Raw genomic sequence first — 19,747 nt, forward strand, 5'->3', positions numbered from 1 at the left:
AGCAGACAACATCACAGAGCATGTACTTTTCCTTGCATGTATATCTCCCTTTAAAAATGATCAAGAACCAGTCCAATCACTGTTGCATATGACATTCTGTATTGCACTGTCACAGAAAAAACAAAACAGCAAACAATCAAACCTGCGTACAAGAACTAAACTTGTATCGAACAAGTACTATGACGAGGTTGTGAGAGAAGTAGATCATTCCTTTATGAACAACCTGAAGTATTACTCAACACAAAATGTGACAATGCCATGCTGTTAGAGAAGTTGCCATTGTCAGTGACTATATGTGGCTCCCGGGGAGATGGAGTTTGCAGAAAGACAGCTCATGCTTTGCTGTGCTAAGGACTAGCTGACTGTGGCAGGCACACTGAGAAAATCAACTCCATAACCATAACAGTGTTACTACTCTCATATTCAAAAGGCCACATCATCACTTTACAGCAGAATGGGCAAGAAAGCAAGGAAGATAAACTCACGAGAAAGCCATGCCAAGGTGTGTGACAGAGAGAATCTACATGGCATTACGCACTTATGTGCATAGGGAAATTTAGCAGGCTGGGAAATTACACTTCAATCCATTTAGCTTCATTTGATTCTTTTGGCCAAAAACTTCAACCACCTGCACTTTTGGTTGGTTGGTGCTTAATCAGGCATAAAAACACATCTACACTGACACTTTGGACAGCCAGGGCTGGCTGAAGAAGTGTCTGTTCAGAACCTATAAAAAGCTGCGTCAGATCCAAAATACAGCTTGTCAGAAGAGGACCACCGTAGTGGAAATCTCATCTTCACAGCCCAGTGTGTCACAAAGCAATCACTCTGACTCTCCTTCTGTGTCTTACTCAGAGTCACACGGGGAAGTATTTTTCCAGATAGACACAAAAACATAGGGGTATATGTAGGTGCATTAAGACTGAGCCAGACAGGGTCGAGTACAACCTCTGTCACCTGAGCTATCCCAGTACAATTAGCAACCTTGTCCTTGTTAATTCACTAATTTGTGATTACGCAGTGCTCGTCTATTTGTGTGAGGATGCACTGCATAAACATCAATAGGATTAGGTTTCATTGATATTCATGAGCTAATGGGGGGGGGGGGGGGGGGCTGTATAAGTGTTATTTACACGACACTAAGCTGTCTGGCAGATAAGGTTTCTCAGGGCCATCGCAATCAGATTCAATTTCATGACCTGTGCAATGCCAGAGGGGAAAACAGCAAGCGCTGCAGCTAATATTGGATAACTGAGTGTCCAACTGCAAACACTATTTAAAAACATGATTGTTGTTCTCTCTGATAGAAAATGCTAAATGTGACAAAACTATTCTAAGGTGGGATTGTGAATATTGATCGCAAAGCCTTAGCCAAAATGAGTTTGTGTGAAGTAAATAACTCAACACAAAAATAATTAAAAAAAAACATTGATAAAACTATATTGATTTTTTATCTTTTATTTGAAAAGCAGAACATGAGTGAAGGTGCACCAAATCTTAGCTTAGGATGACAAGGACTGGAGAGAAAAAAAAACAAACTGCACAACCAACTTTGCTATACCTATCGATCAGCTTGAGGAGGACAAACAAGGACCCAAACAAAAAAGCTAAAGTCTCCAATCTCTCAGTATCATTATGTTCAAGGCCTTGGGAAAAGCCTACAGGTCAATACTTGTGCAGCAGAGGCTCCGTGGGGTAGGACTGGCGACTTAATAAAGCAGACGTATTGTGTGTGAGCAGACGGGTCGATGTGACTCCCTCCAGATGCAATGCATTTTCACAGTGGGACAGGTTGCTGCACTACGCAGAGTGGGCCTGGAGCAGAGGTCAAACTATTCGCTTCATCAGCAGCCGAAACCAAAGAACAGTGGGAGAGGCAGAGTGAACACAGCGAAAGAACATATTATCAACCCAGGGGGACTCAGCTCAGAGATATCAAGGAGAGCTTTGGTTTTTGGGCGGATTTATATGCAGTTGAATATGCAGAGTAGACGACACGAGTAAAAGAACTTCAGCCATTACAGAAACACACACACAGACACACACACACACACACACACACACACACACACACACACACACACACACACACACTTACCTTTTCATAGTAGCGTAGCTCGTAGTCGAGGATGATGCCATTTGGCTGTTCTGGTTGAGGCCATGAGAGTGTGAAGCTATTCATGGTGGAGCTGATTTGGTGCATGATGGGAACTATTGAAGGAGCTGGAGGAGACAGAACAAGTAAGACAAAATTAGTGCATTTCTATAATAACCGGCTTTAATTACACATGTTTCTCGCCCACAAGTGTTTGTTGGTTGTAGGTGGTTATTCAAAAATACTCAAATTCAAGATAATTAAACAGATTGGTGAGCAAGGGTAGCCTGACTAAACAGCTGAATTGCTCAGTTCTGTGCATGTTTGTCTGTCCTCAAGGCTCAATTTCATGAAACCTGGAGGTGAAGTTAGAAAATGTGGCTTCAAATGCAGAGCGCTTTCTCTAAAGTTAGGGGATTTGCTTTAGTGCATTTAGTTCAATAATTCAATCCAAATACTTTCAAACATGATGGTCTATGTTTTAAAAAATAGTGCACTTTTGAATTCTGTACATGTGCAAATAAAACATCACGCTGCTGCACAAATACAAACTGAACTATTTCACCATCAGTATGCTTCTCAGAGTCCGAGCGGCTTAAACAGTGCAACTGCCTCTCTCATTAGTAAGCAGGTAAGCAGCTGAGTTAGAGCGATTAGGCCTGCTCTCTGCCATATTCTGGCACCGCAGGACCAAATATAAACTGGCTTTAGCCAAAACAGATCTGCCAATTTTGGCCGAGATTTGTGGGCGTGGACTTGGGCCGAGCGAGCAGGACTCTGGCTACCAGAATGGTCCATCACCACGAGCCTGGCAAGTGTCCCGCTACCATTGTGTTAGATTTTGTCCGCTGATGGGCAGAGAATTCAGGAGCATGAGCGTAGCCTCTACAGGATGCACTGGATCAGTTCTCCCTTTTCTTTCACGACTACTCATTCACACAGTTGTGTTAACTTAGACTTAAAAACTTAAATATCAACTTGTTTTCATTTCTGTCATTATTAAATTTCATAAACATTTTTTTTCCTGAAAATTCAGTGAGAGTATAGGTAGTAAAACTAAATAAAACAGACACTGAGTGTCTTTGCTACCTTTGGGTTATAAAAAAATGAAAATATTGCACATTTTTATACTGATCAATCTTATGTTCTGTAAAAATATTTTTATATTAATTCACAATTTGCATCACAAGTTATTGTGAGGACTGCCGAGGCATATTACAGCGATAACACTGTAAATACACGTTATTACTTTTGCCTTTAAAGAAAAAAGCACTTAAGGCTTAAAATCATTAAACTGATGAGACAAAATTATCATATTTGGCCACTTATTCATACAGGAAATTGAACCATTATTATAAATGAGTGAGTCAGTATGTGACCCCACAGCAGTGAATTTAAAGTCAGATGTTTTCATTCAGTCAGGTTTGAGTAAAAAACATTGACTGATGAAAATCTGGTCATTACAAAACCATCAGCTTCGAGGGAAATTGTGCATTTTCTGCATAAGCAGCTGTTACGTCCAACATAATACATACTGAAAATAGACCCAGTAGAAATCACTTTGCATTTTATATTATTCATTTAATCAGTTTTTGTGTTATTAAGGAAAAAGTCTTGGGACCATTTATGAGTTTTCTCTTTTTCATTTAGTTGAATTATATACAAATAGATTGTGTTTGTTTGATTTCTTGTACACTTGCTTGTTGCATTTGAAAAGGTGAGTCCTGTAAAACCCTTACTGGCTTCTTTCCTATCATGCATAACAGTATTTGTATCTTCTGCTCAACTGTGTAAATAAATACGAAACTCGTGCATTTCATATTATGATTAATCAATGCAGACATCTTGGTAATTCCAAAAGATTTGGGTTTTTTTGTTTGTTGTTTTTTTCACTTGCAACAGTATACTCTATTATTAGCGATATCAGTATCAGTGATGTCCTAGTGAACCAAATTATAGAGCAGAAAGGGAAAAAAAGCAAGCTTTGCACCCAGCCAGTATATTCAAGACGGAGTCAATACAAACAATGCCCCTGTTTGCATATGAACTGCATCTTTTTCATGTAATGAAACCCTTTAAAATCAAATCACTATAGTACCGTGATTGTTTTGACCCAGCTCCACCGTATATTCCATCCTTCAGCCCAAGTACACCTGAACGCACACACACGGGCTGTCAATTAACCCCGACAGTAAGCAATTTCCTGCTCATCTCATATTTTTTTGCCCTCTGCAACTGTCATACCGCTATCATCTGTGCTCCTCTTCATGCTTCACATGTTGCTCGGAGATTGTATTATAAATAAAACTTGATAAAACTTGCGCTGTGTGTGCATGCCGATGTGCCTGCGCTTATGTTTGCGTGCTGTGTTATATCTTTGAATTTAAGTTAGATGAAAGTCTAAGAAGACATTTTTTTAAATTCAAGATAAGACCTCTGTGTGAACCAGAGCGGGATCTAATCAGCTGCATGTTTTTAATCTATATGGACTACAAGTGTGAAGTAAAATGAATTGAACTGAAATTAAATTAAATCCTATTTTTACCGTTTAAAATAAAAAAGGTGTCGCATGCTGATGCGGTGTCCCTCAGGTTGTCTTACTGCTTAGTATTACTTCTTTTACTATTTTTGTCACTGCTGTTATTTAGCGAATCTGTGTCGTGTTGTTGCTGAATGCAGTATCTAAGCTACTTTGACAATGATTTTTCTTACTCCCGCTTGTAGTATTAATTTATGTAATCCCATTAAGACTTTAAATATCACAAACAGTGTCACATTGACTGTAAGCTTTGGGGGTTTTCTTTCTTTTGGTCCACATGGGACCCATTTTGCCTTCCTCTGGCTGGAGCTTACTTTCCAAAGGTCTGGAATTCTGTGTGGGGGAAAAAACAAACGAGCCCAGAGCAAAATGAAATACTACTTCAGGTTTCAAGAAAGACAGGACAGAAGAGTCTCATTGTGCTTCTGTCTGGTAACAGATGGAAAGAATAGCTCAAAGAATCAAGCCAAAGGCTACCACAATGTCTTTTCATGCCAGATATGTCTGATTTAGACTTCTGCGGGAAACCTACGTCGTAAGCAGAAACCTGACACGCACCTCTCGAGAAATGTAACTACACGTCAGGTCGATGTGACCTGTAACTATTGTAATTGGCCAGTGTAGCGCCATTGAATCCTCCTATTAAGACCGGATACCCAGAGGGGGAAAAAATGTCCCAACATTTCGTGTTTTTTCTATACGCTTCCAGCACGGTGATTAATGTGTAACCATACACACGCATAAATGTAGCCAACCATGTCTGCCATAATGTAAGTTAAGTTATAGGCTCTATAAAGGCTCCACACAGAAGTCTGAATCAGAAATTAGGGGAGGATTAAAAGAAAACGGTAAAGATTTGATTACTTGTGCTGTAATGGGACAGATCAGTCATGTGGCAATGGAGCTCCTGATAGGCTATTACCTGTGACACGATCAATCAGAGCTGTGCTTGGACACTGAGGCCACAAAGTTTAATATTTCAATTTGTAACATGCGGAGAATTATAATATAATAACATATGTAATAATCACATTTTGTTTCAGCTGGATTTGGCATCAAAGCAGCAATAAGAAGCCAAGCCCTCTTTATTTAGCTGTCTTTGTGCTGCAGAGAGTGCAGCAAGGACTACGGCACAAATCACAAGGCTGCAGTAACTGAAGCCTGTGCTGCAAAGTGAAACAGTGAGCATATGCTGCATTTTACTTTGCACATCCATATATCCCATTGTAGATACTGTAAATCTGTTTAAGCTGTAAAGTTGCATTCATTTGCACAGAAATAACACAAAAGATCAGAAAGTTAAGACACAACTTAAAACTTTATTTTGACCAAACATGTAGTTGCTCTTTCACAACTTTGGAGCTGCTGAGCGTCAGACTCTTAATAAATGATGCACCAGGATGTGTTTTCTTATTTCTGTAAAATGCATCAATCTGTGATCCAGGAGGAAACTTTTCTTTTTAAACAAAAGCAGCACAAATTATTCAATAAAAAATTAGACTGCTTAGCTTTAATGCACAAATCAGTTTCTGGAATGACATACATAAATATGCCCCAGATTTAACTCCATCATCATAAAGTAATTCAAGCTGCTATAATGGACTCTAATTAAAAGTTAAAGGATGAATTAAACCAGAGTTACTCATCAAACCAATTTGTGAAGACACAAGTGACTTTGATTATAAAATATATTCTGCCTACTGCTCATGTAAGTTCAAAGCCTTGGTGTTTCATATAGTCCTGGAAAGAAATCCTCACCCCCATGTTTGCAGGCATAAATACAGCCCCACACAAGCCCATGCTCTACATTGTGCACCTATCAGCCACTTGGCTCTTGGCCTGCTCGCTGAGGCCTAGTCATCACTCCACCTGGTCTCCACTCACATCTTGCTGAATAACTCCTCTGTTCAAAAGGCAGCAAATGGCACCCTCTCTCAACTAAGTCATCTTTTTATCACAGTCCTTGGTGATTATTCCATTTCTTTTGCTTCTCTGTGTACTTCACTCTTGCATAAGCATTCAAGTTATAGTAGGGAAAAAACCCTCTGACCTTTTTACATGTGTTTGCACGTAAATCCTGTTTTCTAAGAAAACCAAGGTTATTCGACAGCTTCGACAGCTTCGACTGGGGTTAGTATTTCTTGATGTGAATGTCAGATAATTTTGTAAAATGTAAATGTTGAACAAATGAATAGGCTCCGTTTATCCTGTCAGTGTGAATGGATTTTGTTCCGTCTGCCTTTCTTGGCTCTCACCTCCTGCCCCCACCTTTCCTGCTCCTATACCCTAGACAGAGAGTGTAAGGGCTAAGCTTCACCTCAGTGCACTTCAGCCTCTCTGCTTCTCAGGCTAGTTCACGCTCCACTGACCAGGGCTAGGGCTGCCTGGGCCGCATTATCAATTACCGGCCACAGGCACACACTGTTCCTGACAGACCCCAGGGAGGGGCACTCCACGCAGAAATTACTGCAGCAAAAAAAGAGAAGAAAAAAAAGAAGAAGAGGGGAGCCCTGAGTCCTTGTCCCAACCAAATTCATACAGAAAAACAATGAAATTGTTTTTTCTTTTTTTCCCAGCGATTCAGGTGTTGTGCGTCACTGATGGCCAATTTGGAGGAACAACATCCAATCAGAGCCTTTTATGTTCATTAACTAGTGCTAGAGGATCTCATACAATACAAGAGCTGAGATGTTCTTGTTATTACTCCTTTAACCAATTTAAGTTTGGCAACACTAATGCAGTTGTTGTTTCCCAAAAGCACAACACAGACTCTCAGTGAACTCAAACATCAGCTCAACTGGAATAATGTGATATTAACATGTACCCTTATAATATACATTTCCACTACCCTCTCTGAAGAGGAGAGGGATTTTTTTTTTTTTTAAAACAGCCGTGTCCCACTGGACATACTGACTGTGCTCGGAGAAGAAAAGCAGAACAGGAAAAAAAAAAAATCATGTGCACATGTATGTGGGTCCTACCAGGCTACGTGTGAAGAGCCTGTCACAGACAATGTGTCGTGCCTATATGAGGGTGAGGTTCAGCCCAATGAAGCACCGCTGTCCCCACCAACTGCGTCCCCCGCTGTCACCATGGGACGATGATGGTGACAGTGATTGGTGACTGTGTCCTGCACTCCTCCCTCCCCCCGCCATCCTTCCCATCCCTTGCTCCTGTGCTCCACTTTTATCTGGCCTCACTCACAGCCCCTGGCTTTTAATGCAGAGCTCGGCTCACCATTAATCAAAGTCAAAGCCTCCAAGCTTCTGACTTAGACAGAAAGAGAGAGAGAAAAGAAGGAGGGACAGAGATGGGCCGGGACAGAAGCACGAGACAAAGTGATGAAAGAATGAAAAGCTTATTTTTTTTTCTGCAATTAATCAACTGTAGAATATAGATGAGGTGAAGCACCACTTTGCATGTGTGCCACAAAGCTGAGGCTGTGGTTTCGCAGTGATTCCTCCAGCATGAAGTTGGTATAACTAATGTTAAACAGGAATGGTCAAAACTACTGCAGAGATACCGCAACTTTTAGTCTTCTTGGAAAAAGATCTGAACAAAAAAGGTGTATATCATCCATCTTTGGAAAGTCCCTCAAAAGCTATAGTAGAGATTACATAACTGTTTCCACAAGGTCAGAAGTGCTGCCTCAGACTAACAAAGTAAAGTTAATGTGTAAAAAGTGTGAAGCTCCCTTTGAATTATTAGTTAAAGGCTATTTTCTGTATCTTGTACAAGGCAGTCAAATTGTTTTATAAGGTCAAACTCAAAATGAGAATAAAAGTTTCCAGTCTCCTTTCTTTCTCTGTGGCCTTTTTCTCATTAGAAACAGACTGAGATGGCTATACAAGTTCCTCGTATTCACATTTGAATTCCCGGCTAGAAATTCCTGCTCTGCCTCAGTTAGTATATGACAGAACAGAAAGTTATACTAGAATTCGTCAGCAGATCTTGTGCCACAGCCATATTCACTTCTGTGCAAAGGGGGGGGGGGGGGGGGAAGCAAACAAATATATATAAACATATTCGTTGCCACATGTACAAGTCATTCTTTGTGCACTCGTGTTTTGTTTTTCAAGATGCTGCCACGCTACTGAACTGTGAAGCCTCTTAATAGCAACTCAGTGTCTCAGATGAGGGAAGCAGCCTATGTTGCTGTGCCTCTGTCAAAGGCATAGGTTCGACTGCCTTCCACCTTATTATCAGGGGCTCAGAGGGCCAAGCCAGCCATGACTACATGGTAATGGGCCTCTCTTGAACATCTTAAAGAGGGATCAGTTCAGCGCCAAGGATTTCTGTCAAGGAACCATGGTTTGAATTATTTTTAAAATCACATTATACGTGGACGATTCCAAACACAGAAAAAAAAGGAAGCACACACACAAGAAAAAAAAAGAAGAAAATACCAGATACTTTCACACAGGAACAAGCGCACACAGAAACACAAACGTATGCTTACTTAAAACATCACATAGAGACATCAGAACTGACAAGGTGGCTCAGTGGCATCAGAACCGACACTTTTATTTTTTTCCCGCCTGCAGCTAATACCTCATTTTCTGGATCCAGGGACAGGATCCAACAGTTATGGGAACAGACATTAAGTGAAATAAAAATGGCACACTGGAGAGAGCCTCAAGACCCGTTTAAGATGATGAAGCTCTCAGACACCCTAAATCTTATACAGTGAGTGTAAAGCAACAAGAAACAAGGCAACACCCCAAAACAAATGGAAAGGCTGTAAACTGAAAAGACATAATGAGCAGTGTCTCCATGGACATGTTTGCCTAACATCTCATTGGGTTTTAGAACCCCACAGATGGCAGCTCTCTTTAATTCATCTGGTTGTTTGGATTTCAGTCTACTGCACTACATCTTAGTATCTTAAATGCAACTCGCCCAGGCAGACTTGCCCATAGAAGGCTTAGGATAGTAGTGTTTGCATTTCTGTGGGAATGGCTCTCCAAACAGCAACTAAGTGGAGGAGGATTGTTTGTAGATACACTTGGCGTTCTGTGGTCTGAGGGATTGTTGGCACATAATCTAGGTCAAGAAGGCTGTGCTAGTAAGATCAGAGAAATGTTGGGTATTAGCTCCATAAAACAGCACCAGTCAAGAGGCTTTTGGATATTTATTTCATGAAGTGTTCACTAAAACCCCACATAACAATTCAGGGAACAGAGTTACCACATTTGAAAAGGTTGGGATAAAAAAAAACCCAACAAAAACACTTTGCTAGCAGCACTTTGTACAAGTTAACTGCCCAGGATGGAATAAATGAGGGAACACGGCTAGCACAGTGTAGTATTCACCACACGTTTATGGTTTTACTGCCAATGGTGTGACCATATATATTTAACTCTGTGGCCATATTGTATTTAACTAAACTAAATAGAGTTTCTTAATCTTTAAATTAAACAACATACAGTAAAAGCTATTATCCAGTGGCCAAGATAGATAAATATGACTAAATTCAGGCCAGGCTTGAATGATGGTCTTAACGGGGGCAGTATATAACCTGTGTGTCTTTATCATTATATGTGTGTGTGTGTGCGTGTTTGTTTCCTGGAGAGCAAAGGCTGTGAATGAACTCCTAAATCACACTATTGATCAGCCCTTCCTCCCAGACACACGCTGGGATCGAGGGCAGTTAAATGGCCTCTTTGGTGATTCACACTAAATCCCCTTACCCTCCTCCCCCACTATCCTCTCCTTTTCTTCTACTCCTCCACAGTCTCCCCTTGCTCCCCTCAACCTTGTCTTTTCATAGCCAGTTCATGCTACAGCCATCTAAATACTGCTGCATACTGTTTTCTGGATACCCTTGGTTTACCGTAATCACACGACTATTTATGGTAAACCCAAGTCAAAATGAAAATGCAAAGACTTCACCAACACAAGTGCAAACTTTTTATCATGATCACTTGAACACATATCCCCTCACAGGTTGTTATCAGACCAGAAAGGCAATAATGTAACACTGCCCTTGACAAACAACCTATATTTCACAGGTAGGCTCTACTTATCTTCTAAATTATATATTTTATGGTGTTATTTGTAGTTTAGAATCAGGGAAATGTAAATTTTTGCTATCAATGCCTGAACTGAAATTGAGTGTGAAACTGATAAAACTGTCTTTTTATTGCTTTTCCGTGACCTGAAACTATATCACTGGCCGTACGCTTTGGAGTCATGTTAAGGTGCAATGCTGTATATGGATATAAAGGCTATAGTTTAAGATAGTCTTCAAAAAGTTGATCCTTTAGTCTTAAATTCAATCCGCAAGACCTCCCGACAACTATGGATTGTATAAATAAGTAAGCAATATGTACATTTCCATGGCAAACATGGAAATTAGCCACCTGTAGCAAAAAATGCAAGCCTTACATGTGAAAGATCACTGGTTATATTCTGGGAACTTGTGACATCTAGTCCACTCCTAGTCTAGTCCCTATCAGGTCCCAGTCCCAAATAACTGGAAGGGTTGCATCACGCTGGGCTTCTGGTGTAAAATCTGTTGTGGTGACCCCTTTGGAAAATAAGAGATCAGTCAAAAATACCTTATTGATGAAAACTGCTAACTGCATTATGGATCTCTATGCCAGATCTCTTCTGGCATACCCAGTGCAGGGTGATTTGTCCATTGATCAGTATAAACATCTTGCTTTTTATTTGTTCTAATAGCTTTTACTTTATGGATAATGTTTAGCAAAGCCACAAATTCATACAACTGGGAATACTCTCATCGATCAAGACTCTAGAATCTGCTGAGGCAAATTTCCACATCCTCATCTGTGCACTCTGGTTCAAATAAATATGGCCAACCTTCAAGCCAAAGTGACTCGCTGCCTAACTCATAGAAGATTTAGCTGCTTAGTTTCCAGAAAGTCAACGCATAGTTTGCGCAGTCACACAACAACCACAATAAAACAGAAAAATACCAACTTGAAATAAACTGGTCAACAACTGATTTTATATGTTCCTCGAGGCTAAGATGTACAGGATACAAATGCTTGTTACATTACTCAGTCACACTCCCTCCACAAATAAACAGCTGTGCACAGAAATAAGGTTTAGGTGTTATTTTCTATTTCATTTAGAGATGGAGTTACTTTTCCCTTCGCATAAGCTGGGAAATTTGCCAACAGAAACTGTTGCACATTTGATTGACTTTATACTTCATATATTTTAAATTGATTGTAGAGATGCTCGAAACAACAGTTTTTCATGGATGCATGAAAGTCTGCAGGGGACTTGTGGACACACTTTGATGGCAACATTTAAATGGCGCAGACCATCGTGCTTTACTTTACACTGAATTTGTTCAGTGAATGTATAAGATGATGTAAGTATTCAATGTTTCTGAAAGTATAAATGTGCTTCACTGCTGCACTGAAGAGTCTTTGGGAATCTAGAACCTTATATCTTAAGGATGTCTTTGTTGTTGTTGTTGGGTGTTTTTTCTTCTTTTTTTGAGCGCATTAACATTTATCCCTTCTGGATACTTCTACATCGTTATTGACCTCGAAAACCCCCATTGAAGTCAGGAACAGTGCAATTACCTGTCTACAAAGGGGCCATATAGAGCTGGACATAGGCTTGGCAGATTACTAGCAGACACCTCATTACTGCAGCAGACTTCAACAATAGGCCTGGGCATTGCTTCTTCTACATCTATCTGTCAAGTGTACTATTAGTCTGTCAAATGGGGACAGTCAGCACCATTAGGCCACCTTGATAATCAGACCTATTTACTCCCTCATTTTCCTCTTCTTCACTGTCAGTCTTTCAGTCTGGTAGGGGGAAAAAAAGCACTCCATTTCTCCATCCTGCCTTGCCTTCCCTCCCACTCATCTCCTGATTCTTTCTCAGACAAAGACAAGTTCAGTTGGTCATTATGTTCCTCAGAGAGTCGTTGTAATCAAATGTGGTATGCCCTCAACCAAGCGGGCCAAATTTAATTTCAAAATGTAGTCCCACACAAAGGAGATCTGGATGAAGCAATTACTATGTCACTGGTCTTTGATATAAATGTAAAGTTCATTCTACAATTAAAGTAAAACAGGGCTCAACTAGACTTCGTTCGATATTATATATTTTATCAGCGGATGAGAGTATGTATTTGCACATCTTTAGAGGATAGGAAACATGACATGAGCTATCAAAGTGCACGACTGACGAAAGGATCCGTGGACCCAGGCTACTAAAAACTTGTCACTTTCTTCCTTTCGAGACTCGACAATCTTTTTTTTCCACTAAGCAACTCCACTTTATGTTTGTTTAATTCCCCCAAGCTTTGCTTTTTACAGTTCGACCCATCCACAAACAGAAAAAAGGAAGAAAGCCTCATTTAAATGTTTCACATGGTCAGTATTTGTCCCTTGATAGGTGTTTTTTTGTGTACAAGTCAAAGCTCTACAAAAGCATGAAAAAATCGCTTGTAGCAAAAAGGACCATCAAAGTCAATATCCTCAACCTGTCATTTCCATTGGATGGGCTTGGCTCCCACCACACAAATCACACAAGCAAGTACAGAGACACAGACAGGGAGAATAAGAGGAAATAATACCACCCTGAAGCTAACCATAGCATGGACACATGTGCATCCATGTGAATACACATGGATGTATAGAAACACAAGCTTAAAAAAGTGTCCTCCAATCTGACACTTTAGTGTTGAACAGGGACGAGATTTGAATCTCAATTAGCTGCTACATACCTATAAAGCAAGCTGTGCTCTTTTTGCCCCACAATATAACATTTAACAGGCAATTTCCTCAGTTAAGGAAAGGAAGGGCTAGAAAGAGCATGTATGCATACCTCACCTGAACAATTTTCCTCTCTCTTCAAGGCCTGATTATTCACAGTGGAGAAATATGAAATCATAGTAGCCCTGAAGATTCCTAAGCCATGAAGTGTGGCTTCATAATGCACATGATGAATACTCTATTAGGATGAAATGATTCACAGTATTTACAATAATAGGGTATTTGCCATTTCACAAATTAAACTGAAACAAAATGCAGAGTAACCAGAATGTTCAATTCAATTTTTCAATTTCATTTAAGTTACACAGCGCCAAATCACAACAACAGTTGCATCAAGGTGCTTTATATTGTAAGGTAGACCCTACAATAATACAAAGAAAACAGAGAAAACCAGAACAATTATGTTACCCCTATGAGCAAGCACTTTGGCGACAGTGGGAAGGAAAAACTCCCTTTTAACAGGAAGAAACCTCCAGCAGAACCAGGTTCATGGAGGGGCGGCCGTCTGCCGCGATTGGTTGAGGTAAGAGGAGCAATACAGGAAAAAAACATGCTGTGGAAGAGAGCTAGAGATTAATAACAGCTATTCTCAAATGAAGAGAAGTGTATAAACACATAGTGGGTGAAAAAGCTGACAAAAGATGAAATACTCAATGCATCATGGGAATACCCCAGCAGCCTAGACCTATTGCAGCGTAATTAAGGGAGGATTCAGTGTCACCTGATCCAGCCTTAACTATATGCTTTAGAAAAAAGGAAAGTTTTAGGCCTAATCTTGAAGCACAAGTAAGCCAGAGAAACATGCTCTCTCTTTCTAGTCCTCTGTCAGTACTGTAGCTGCCTAAAGGAAGCATGAATGATGTAAACAGAATTGGTCTTAGCACGGAACCCTGTGGAACTCCCTAATTAACCTTAGTGTGTGAAGACTCTCCACTCACCATTTACATGAACAAATTGGAGTTTATACTAGATAGATATGATTCAAACCACTGCACGCAGTACCTTTAATACCAACAACATGCTCTAATCGCTGTAATAAAATATTATAGTCAACAGTATCGAACGCTGCACTGAAATCAGGACAAGCACGTCATTTGTAACCTTCACTAAAGCTCTTTCTGGACTGTACTGTAACAGAACACTTACCAAAAGTAAACAGCTAAAATGAAAAACAACATTGATATGGACAGCTTTTTGAATGGTCATGGAAGTAAAGGTACTTACCAGCCTGGTTGGTGGTGATATCTATGGAAACATGCTGCGCAGGGTATGGACTCTTATTGCTGACACCATTGACGGCCTGTATCTCGAAGCTGTAGACAGTATGAGCCAATAAGTTGCTGATGAACACCCTGGTCTCGGTCAGGCCCAGCTGTCTTGGAACAAACTCGACGTTGTCATCACAGTGGGAACAGGAACGCCGGTTGGCCTGGCACTTCTTGCACACTATGTTGTAGACGACATCATCACGACCACCCGTCTCCCTGGGGGCATGCCACTCCAGGATCACCGAGGTTTCATTGACAATGGAGATCACATTTCTCGGGCTGGATGGCACGCCTGTAGATATAAAAATTATGAAAGATAAACTTGAGGGTATCTGTGTAAAAGATGTCATCAGGCTGAAAGAAAATTAACACATTGCTTATAAAGAGGAAAACAAAATAGTTTCATACATTTCTCTCCTTTTACTTTTGTCAATTTACAACAGTCTAATAAATACAAATGCTGGTTTTGAGAGCAACTTGTCTTTTTCTTATTTTTCTTCATCTCGAGCACAATTTGGAATGCTAATTTATTCCATTCACACCCAGAGAGATCATACAGCGAAACGTTTGTGTCTATCAAACATTGGTTATTTAGCAAAATGCAGTGTTGCATGGAGTATTCTTATCCAAGTGGCTCTGGAGATTCACGCTCCCATTCACTCCCTCATAGCCCGCAGCTGGAGCGGAACTTCAAAAACGATATTCAGAAAGAAATCAAGAAATAATGAAACTCTTGTTTTGCTTGAGTGGTTGCTTAATATCAGGGTGCAGAAAAGTGCCTTGTTTGGCCTTCTGCAATTGCAGCACAATTCTTAAAGAGTTAAAATCTGTTTAAATGCCAGTGGAGAATTACTCTTAGCTGAGAGACCCTTCGACTGCTCAGAAGCAGCCCTCCCAGATACCAGACAAAGCTTTCCAAAACCCTTACCCTAGCTCCTTAGGTTAAGTGAGGCAGCCCTGCAGAGCTGATCTGGTAGCAATTTATCTTGCATAAAGCCTGACCTTTATCATTATAAGAGAAATTAAACTGACCTATTTCTAGACCCATGACTACAGTGAACCGAAAATCAACTCAATTCTAGAAAACCTTTTGAGGAATTACTCGACTCGCCTTCTTCCTCTTTTTACTTTATTTTAGCTTTTGACCACGAGCACCTACAACAATAAGAATTTTATACAGCACATGTTCATGGAAATGAGGAAAATAGTTACCTCAGTCTACAAAGACACAATTAATTTTTGCTGCAAAGCCACACACACATACTCGGTAAGCTAAGTAAAAAATGACAGAACACACAAGAGTGGGAATGGCTGTGTTACTTCTGCAACCTCGTCTCAGGGTCTCAAAAGCAGAGAGGTCAGAGAGACAAAGGGTGTAACCACACAGCGTGATTATTATGGTCTGGATGAGAGGGCCGCTAACGCTCCAGACAACATGGGCAAAAGGCACATAGAAACCAGCAAATTCATATGAAAATGTGTAAAATATGTCATAGGGTTGCTTGAGGGGACTGGAGGCAGTTTCGCAGTTAGGGACTATGGACTGCACTTCATGTTACTCACGCAGCATACATTTTATGTCATCTGTCACATAAATGCACTTGCTGGGAAAAAACATAAGCAGATCTGTTCATGTGGAAAATGCATGCCCAAACCCACAGACAGACTATGGTGTGAATTATATGTCTAACGTCCCAGTTGCAACAATACTCTACATATGCAGGGATGCTGTAAGCAATCACACAGGACTTCCACCTGTATGATGACCTGTACCTTGGCTGTTTTAATTTGCCACATGAAGTAATTTGGTGGCAGTTTTACTTGTAGCTCTTGGCAGACATTCCTTCAGTTACATCACACACAACATAATTTGGTTGTGTTTACATACATACTGCTACTACAGAAATAGATCATTTCTCCAATCCCCCTCCAAAAAGAACGCCCACATTTTTTTTTTCTTTTTTGCACCACTCTGCAAAGTAAAGACAGTGCACACAGCAACACAAAAAGCAGGCCATTAGCATAGGAACAGTAATGATACATCATTACACATGTGCTTTTCTATAATATGGGCAAGTGCAATATGCGCAAAAGTGTCTGTGCGAATAAGACTGGTGCAGCCATCCACAGTATTTATGTCATACCCTTTAAGCAGATGTGGAAATCAAAATGACACTTTATGATACGGCTAAATAAATCGACAGGGTCACGCAAGGTGAACATGGCTTCCTAGAAAGAAGAGACGCGGCGAGGCAGAAATGCACGGCAGCAAAAAAAACACCCCTGAGTTAGTAGACAAAATGAAAGTCTGATCAATATTGTTATGAGTATTATGTCAAAAGTCCTACTGTGTTACTCCTCTCATGTGTTCATCACACTCACAGGCTGATATGCATAGCGCCCTGTTACTAAGGGGGCTTTAAAATACCACCTGGACTGTAAAACACTACGGCCCAGTTTCCTTCCTTGGCTACTGATATAAAGAGAGCCCCAGTGCCCAAAATAAAAACGTCCAGATATTGTGTACTCATCCACCTTTTGAATGGTCTGAGGCTAGTGCTTCTCTTCTTTCAAACTGTTTGTTTTTATGATGTGAAAAAGGCCTTGGGGGGCCAACAGAAGGTCCCTGTGTGGAGATAGTGATCACAGCCAGAGGAGCCGGGAGAAAGAAAGAGGGGCTGTGTGGGCTGGTGAGAGATGAAAAAAACAACATGTTATAAGGATTAATAGTGACTCTGTAAGAGACTAAAGCAGTCAGAGTCGGAGTGTGTTCGTGTTAGCAGTGCTGCTTGTGAGATTTGGGTGTATTCACAGTGATGAGTGAGGAAGAACTGGAATATGAAACTGATAAAAGTACAATCTACACATCCATAACACTCGACAGTAGCTTTGAACCTTTCTTGACTCTGTGTGAGCGATACTTTAGATGTGTCAACGAGACTTAGGAAAGTTTTGAATATAAGTGGATGCTTGTGCCTGATAGTCTAGAGCATTATGTCTTCAAAGTCAGTACAGGAATTAGAGCAGGCTAGACAATTACCTTGACTTAGCTCCATTTATTACCAGTCACTGAGAGAGGAAACTGGCCAGCTGATGGCTGAGCTGTGGGAAGCACCCTTAACTGACTCCAGAAGTGGATTAAGAAAAAAAAAGGCTTGTGAGAAAAGAGCAGAGATTTATTCACTTTGACAGCTTCCTCTCTTTTCCCTTTGAATTATAAAATCAGAGGAAAACAGCTAAATGGGATGATGAGGAAAATGAAGAAAAAAAAACAGATAAACCATTTCAGTTAGAAATTTTTATGGGTTTTGTTTGGATTACAAAAGCACAGACGACATTCGATAGGACTCCAGGAAGTTTTCAGGGGACAGGCCACAGATATGAGTATTGAGTGAGAGCCATAACACTCAGAACCAATATGGTACAGATTACGCATACTGAAATTCATCAGAACCATACTGCTTTCCTTGTCAGTTCCCATATCTATGCTGATTCAATTACCATCCAAAGATGTTCCCCATGAACCAGTTAGCAGCTGCATATACAGCTTTTTTTTTTTTAATGTATAAACATAATAACATACACTCAACAAAAATATAAACGCAACACTTTTGTTTTTGCTCCCATTCCCCATGGGATGGACGTAGAGACCTAAAATTCATCCCAGATACACAATATAACCATCCCTCCCAAACAGTGGTCACAAATCAGTCCAAATGTGTGGTAGTGGGCACATCTGCTATATTGAGATAATCCATCCCACCTCACAGGTGTGCCACATCAGGATGCTGATCTGACATCATGAGTAGTGCACAGGTGTACCTCAGACTGCCCACAACAAAAGGCCACCCTGGAATGTGCAGTTTTGTCTCACAGCAAAATGCCACAGATGCCACAAGCAATGAGGGAGCGTGCAATTGGCATGCTGACAGCAGGAATGTCAACCAGATCTGTCGCCCATGCATTGAATGTTCATTTCTCAACCATAAGCCGTCTCCACAGGCGTTTCAGAGAATATGGCAGCACATCCAACCGGCCTCACAACCGCAGACCTCGTGTAACCACACCAGCCCAGGACCTCCACATCCAGCAGGTTCACCTCCAAGATCGTCTGAGACCAGCCACCCAGACAGCTGCTGGAACAATTGGTTTGCACAACCAAACAATTTCTGCACAAACTGTCAGAAACCGTCTCAGGGACGCTCAACTGCATGCCCGTCGTCCTCATCGGGGTCTTGACCTGACTCCAGCTCGTCGCCGTAACAGACTTGTGTGGGCAAATGCTCACATTCGATGGCGTCTGGCACATTGGAGAGGTGTGCGCTTCACGGATGAATCATGGTTCACATTGTTCAGGGCAGATGGCAGCTGAGAATGTCCCAGTTCTTGCATGGCCAGCATACTCACCGGACATGTCACCCATTGAGCATGTTCGGGATGTGCTTGACCGGCGTATACGACAGCGTGTACCAGTTCCCACGAATATCCAACAACCTCGCACAGCCATTGAAGTGGAGTGGACCAACATTCCACAGGCCACAATTGACAATCTGATAGACTCCATGCGACGATGTGTTGCACTGCATGAGGCAAATGGTGGTCACACCAGATACTGACCGGTTCTGGGTCCCCAGACCCCCAATAGCACAAAAAACTGCACATTCCAGGGTGGCCTTTTGTTGTGGGCAGTCTGAGGTACACCTGTGCACTACTCATGATGTCAGATCAGCATCCTGATGTGGCACACCTGTGAGGTGGGATGGATTATCTCAATATAGCAGATGTGCCCACTACCACACATTTGGACTGATTTGTGACCACTGTTTGGGAGGGATGGTTATATTGTGTATCTGGAATGAATTTTAGGTCTCTACGTCCATCCCATGGGGAATGGGAGCAGTAACAAAGGTGTTGCGTTTATATTTTTGTTCAGTGTATTTAGAATTTGGCAGGGTTGCTTTTATTTTTCAGCATAGACTATACATTAAAAAATGCATATTCAAATCTTGCTTTGTCACACGGAGTACCTCCTGGTGTGTTGATGGGATTTGTTTTTTCTTTCTTTGACACAAGTCCA

The 19,747-nt window shown here is 41.0% G+C and overlaps 1 protein-coding gene across 2 annotated transcripts in view; it reads right to left on the reverse strand.

The window, feature by feature from the left end:
• Positions 1–19,747, reverse strand: part of ephb1 (EPH receptor B1) — a 182,647-nt gene that overhangs the window by 51,163 nt on the left and 111,737 nt on the right. For both annotated transcript variants that reach the window (XM_080861417.1, XM_080861416.1), the window contains exons 5-6: positions 14,627–14,962; positions 2,099–2,223 (exon numbers count right to left, since the gene is read on the reverse strand). In XM_080861417.1, the coding sequence (XP_080717543.1) occupies positions 2,099–2,223; positions 14,627–14,962 (461 nt within the window). The remainder of the gene's footprint in view (positions 1–2,098; positions 2,224–14,626; positions 14,963–19,747) is intronic.

The sequence above is a fragment of the Rhamphochromis sp. 'chilingali' genome, assembly GCF_963969265.1.
Source record: "Rhamphochromis sp. 'chilingali' genome assembly, chromosome: 16".
NCBI lineage: Eukaryota > Metazoa > Chordata > Actinopteri > Cichliformes > Cichlidae > Rhamphochromis > Rhamphochromis sp. 'chilingali'.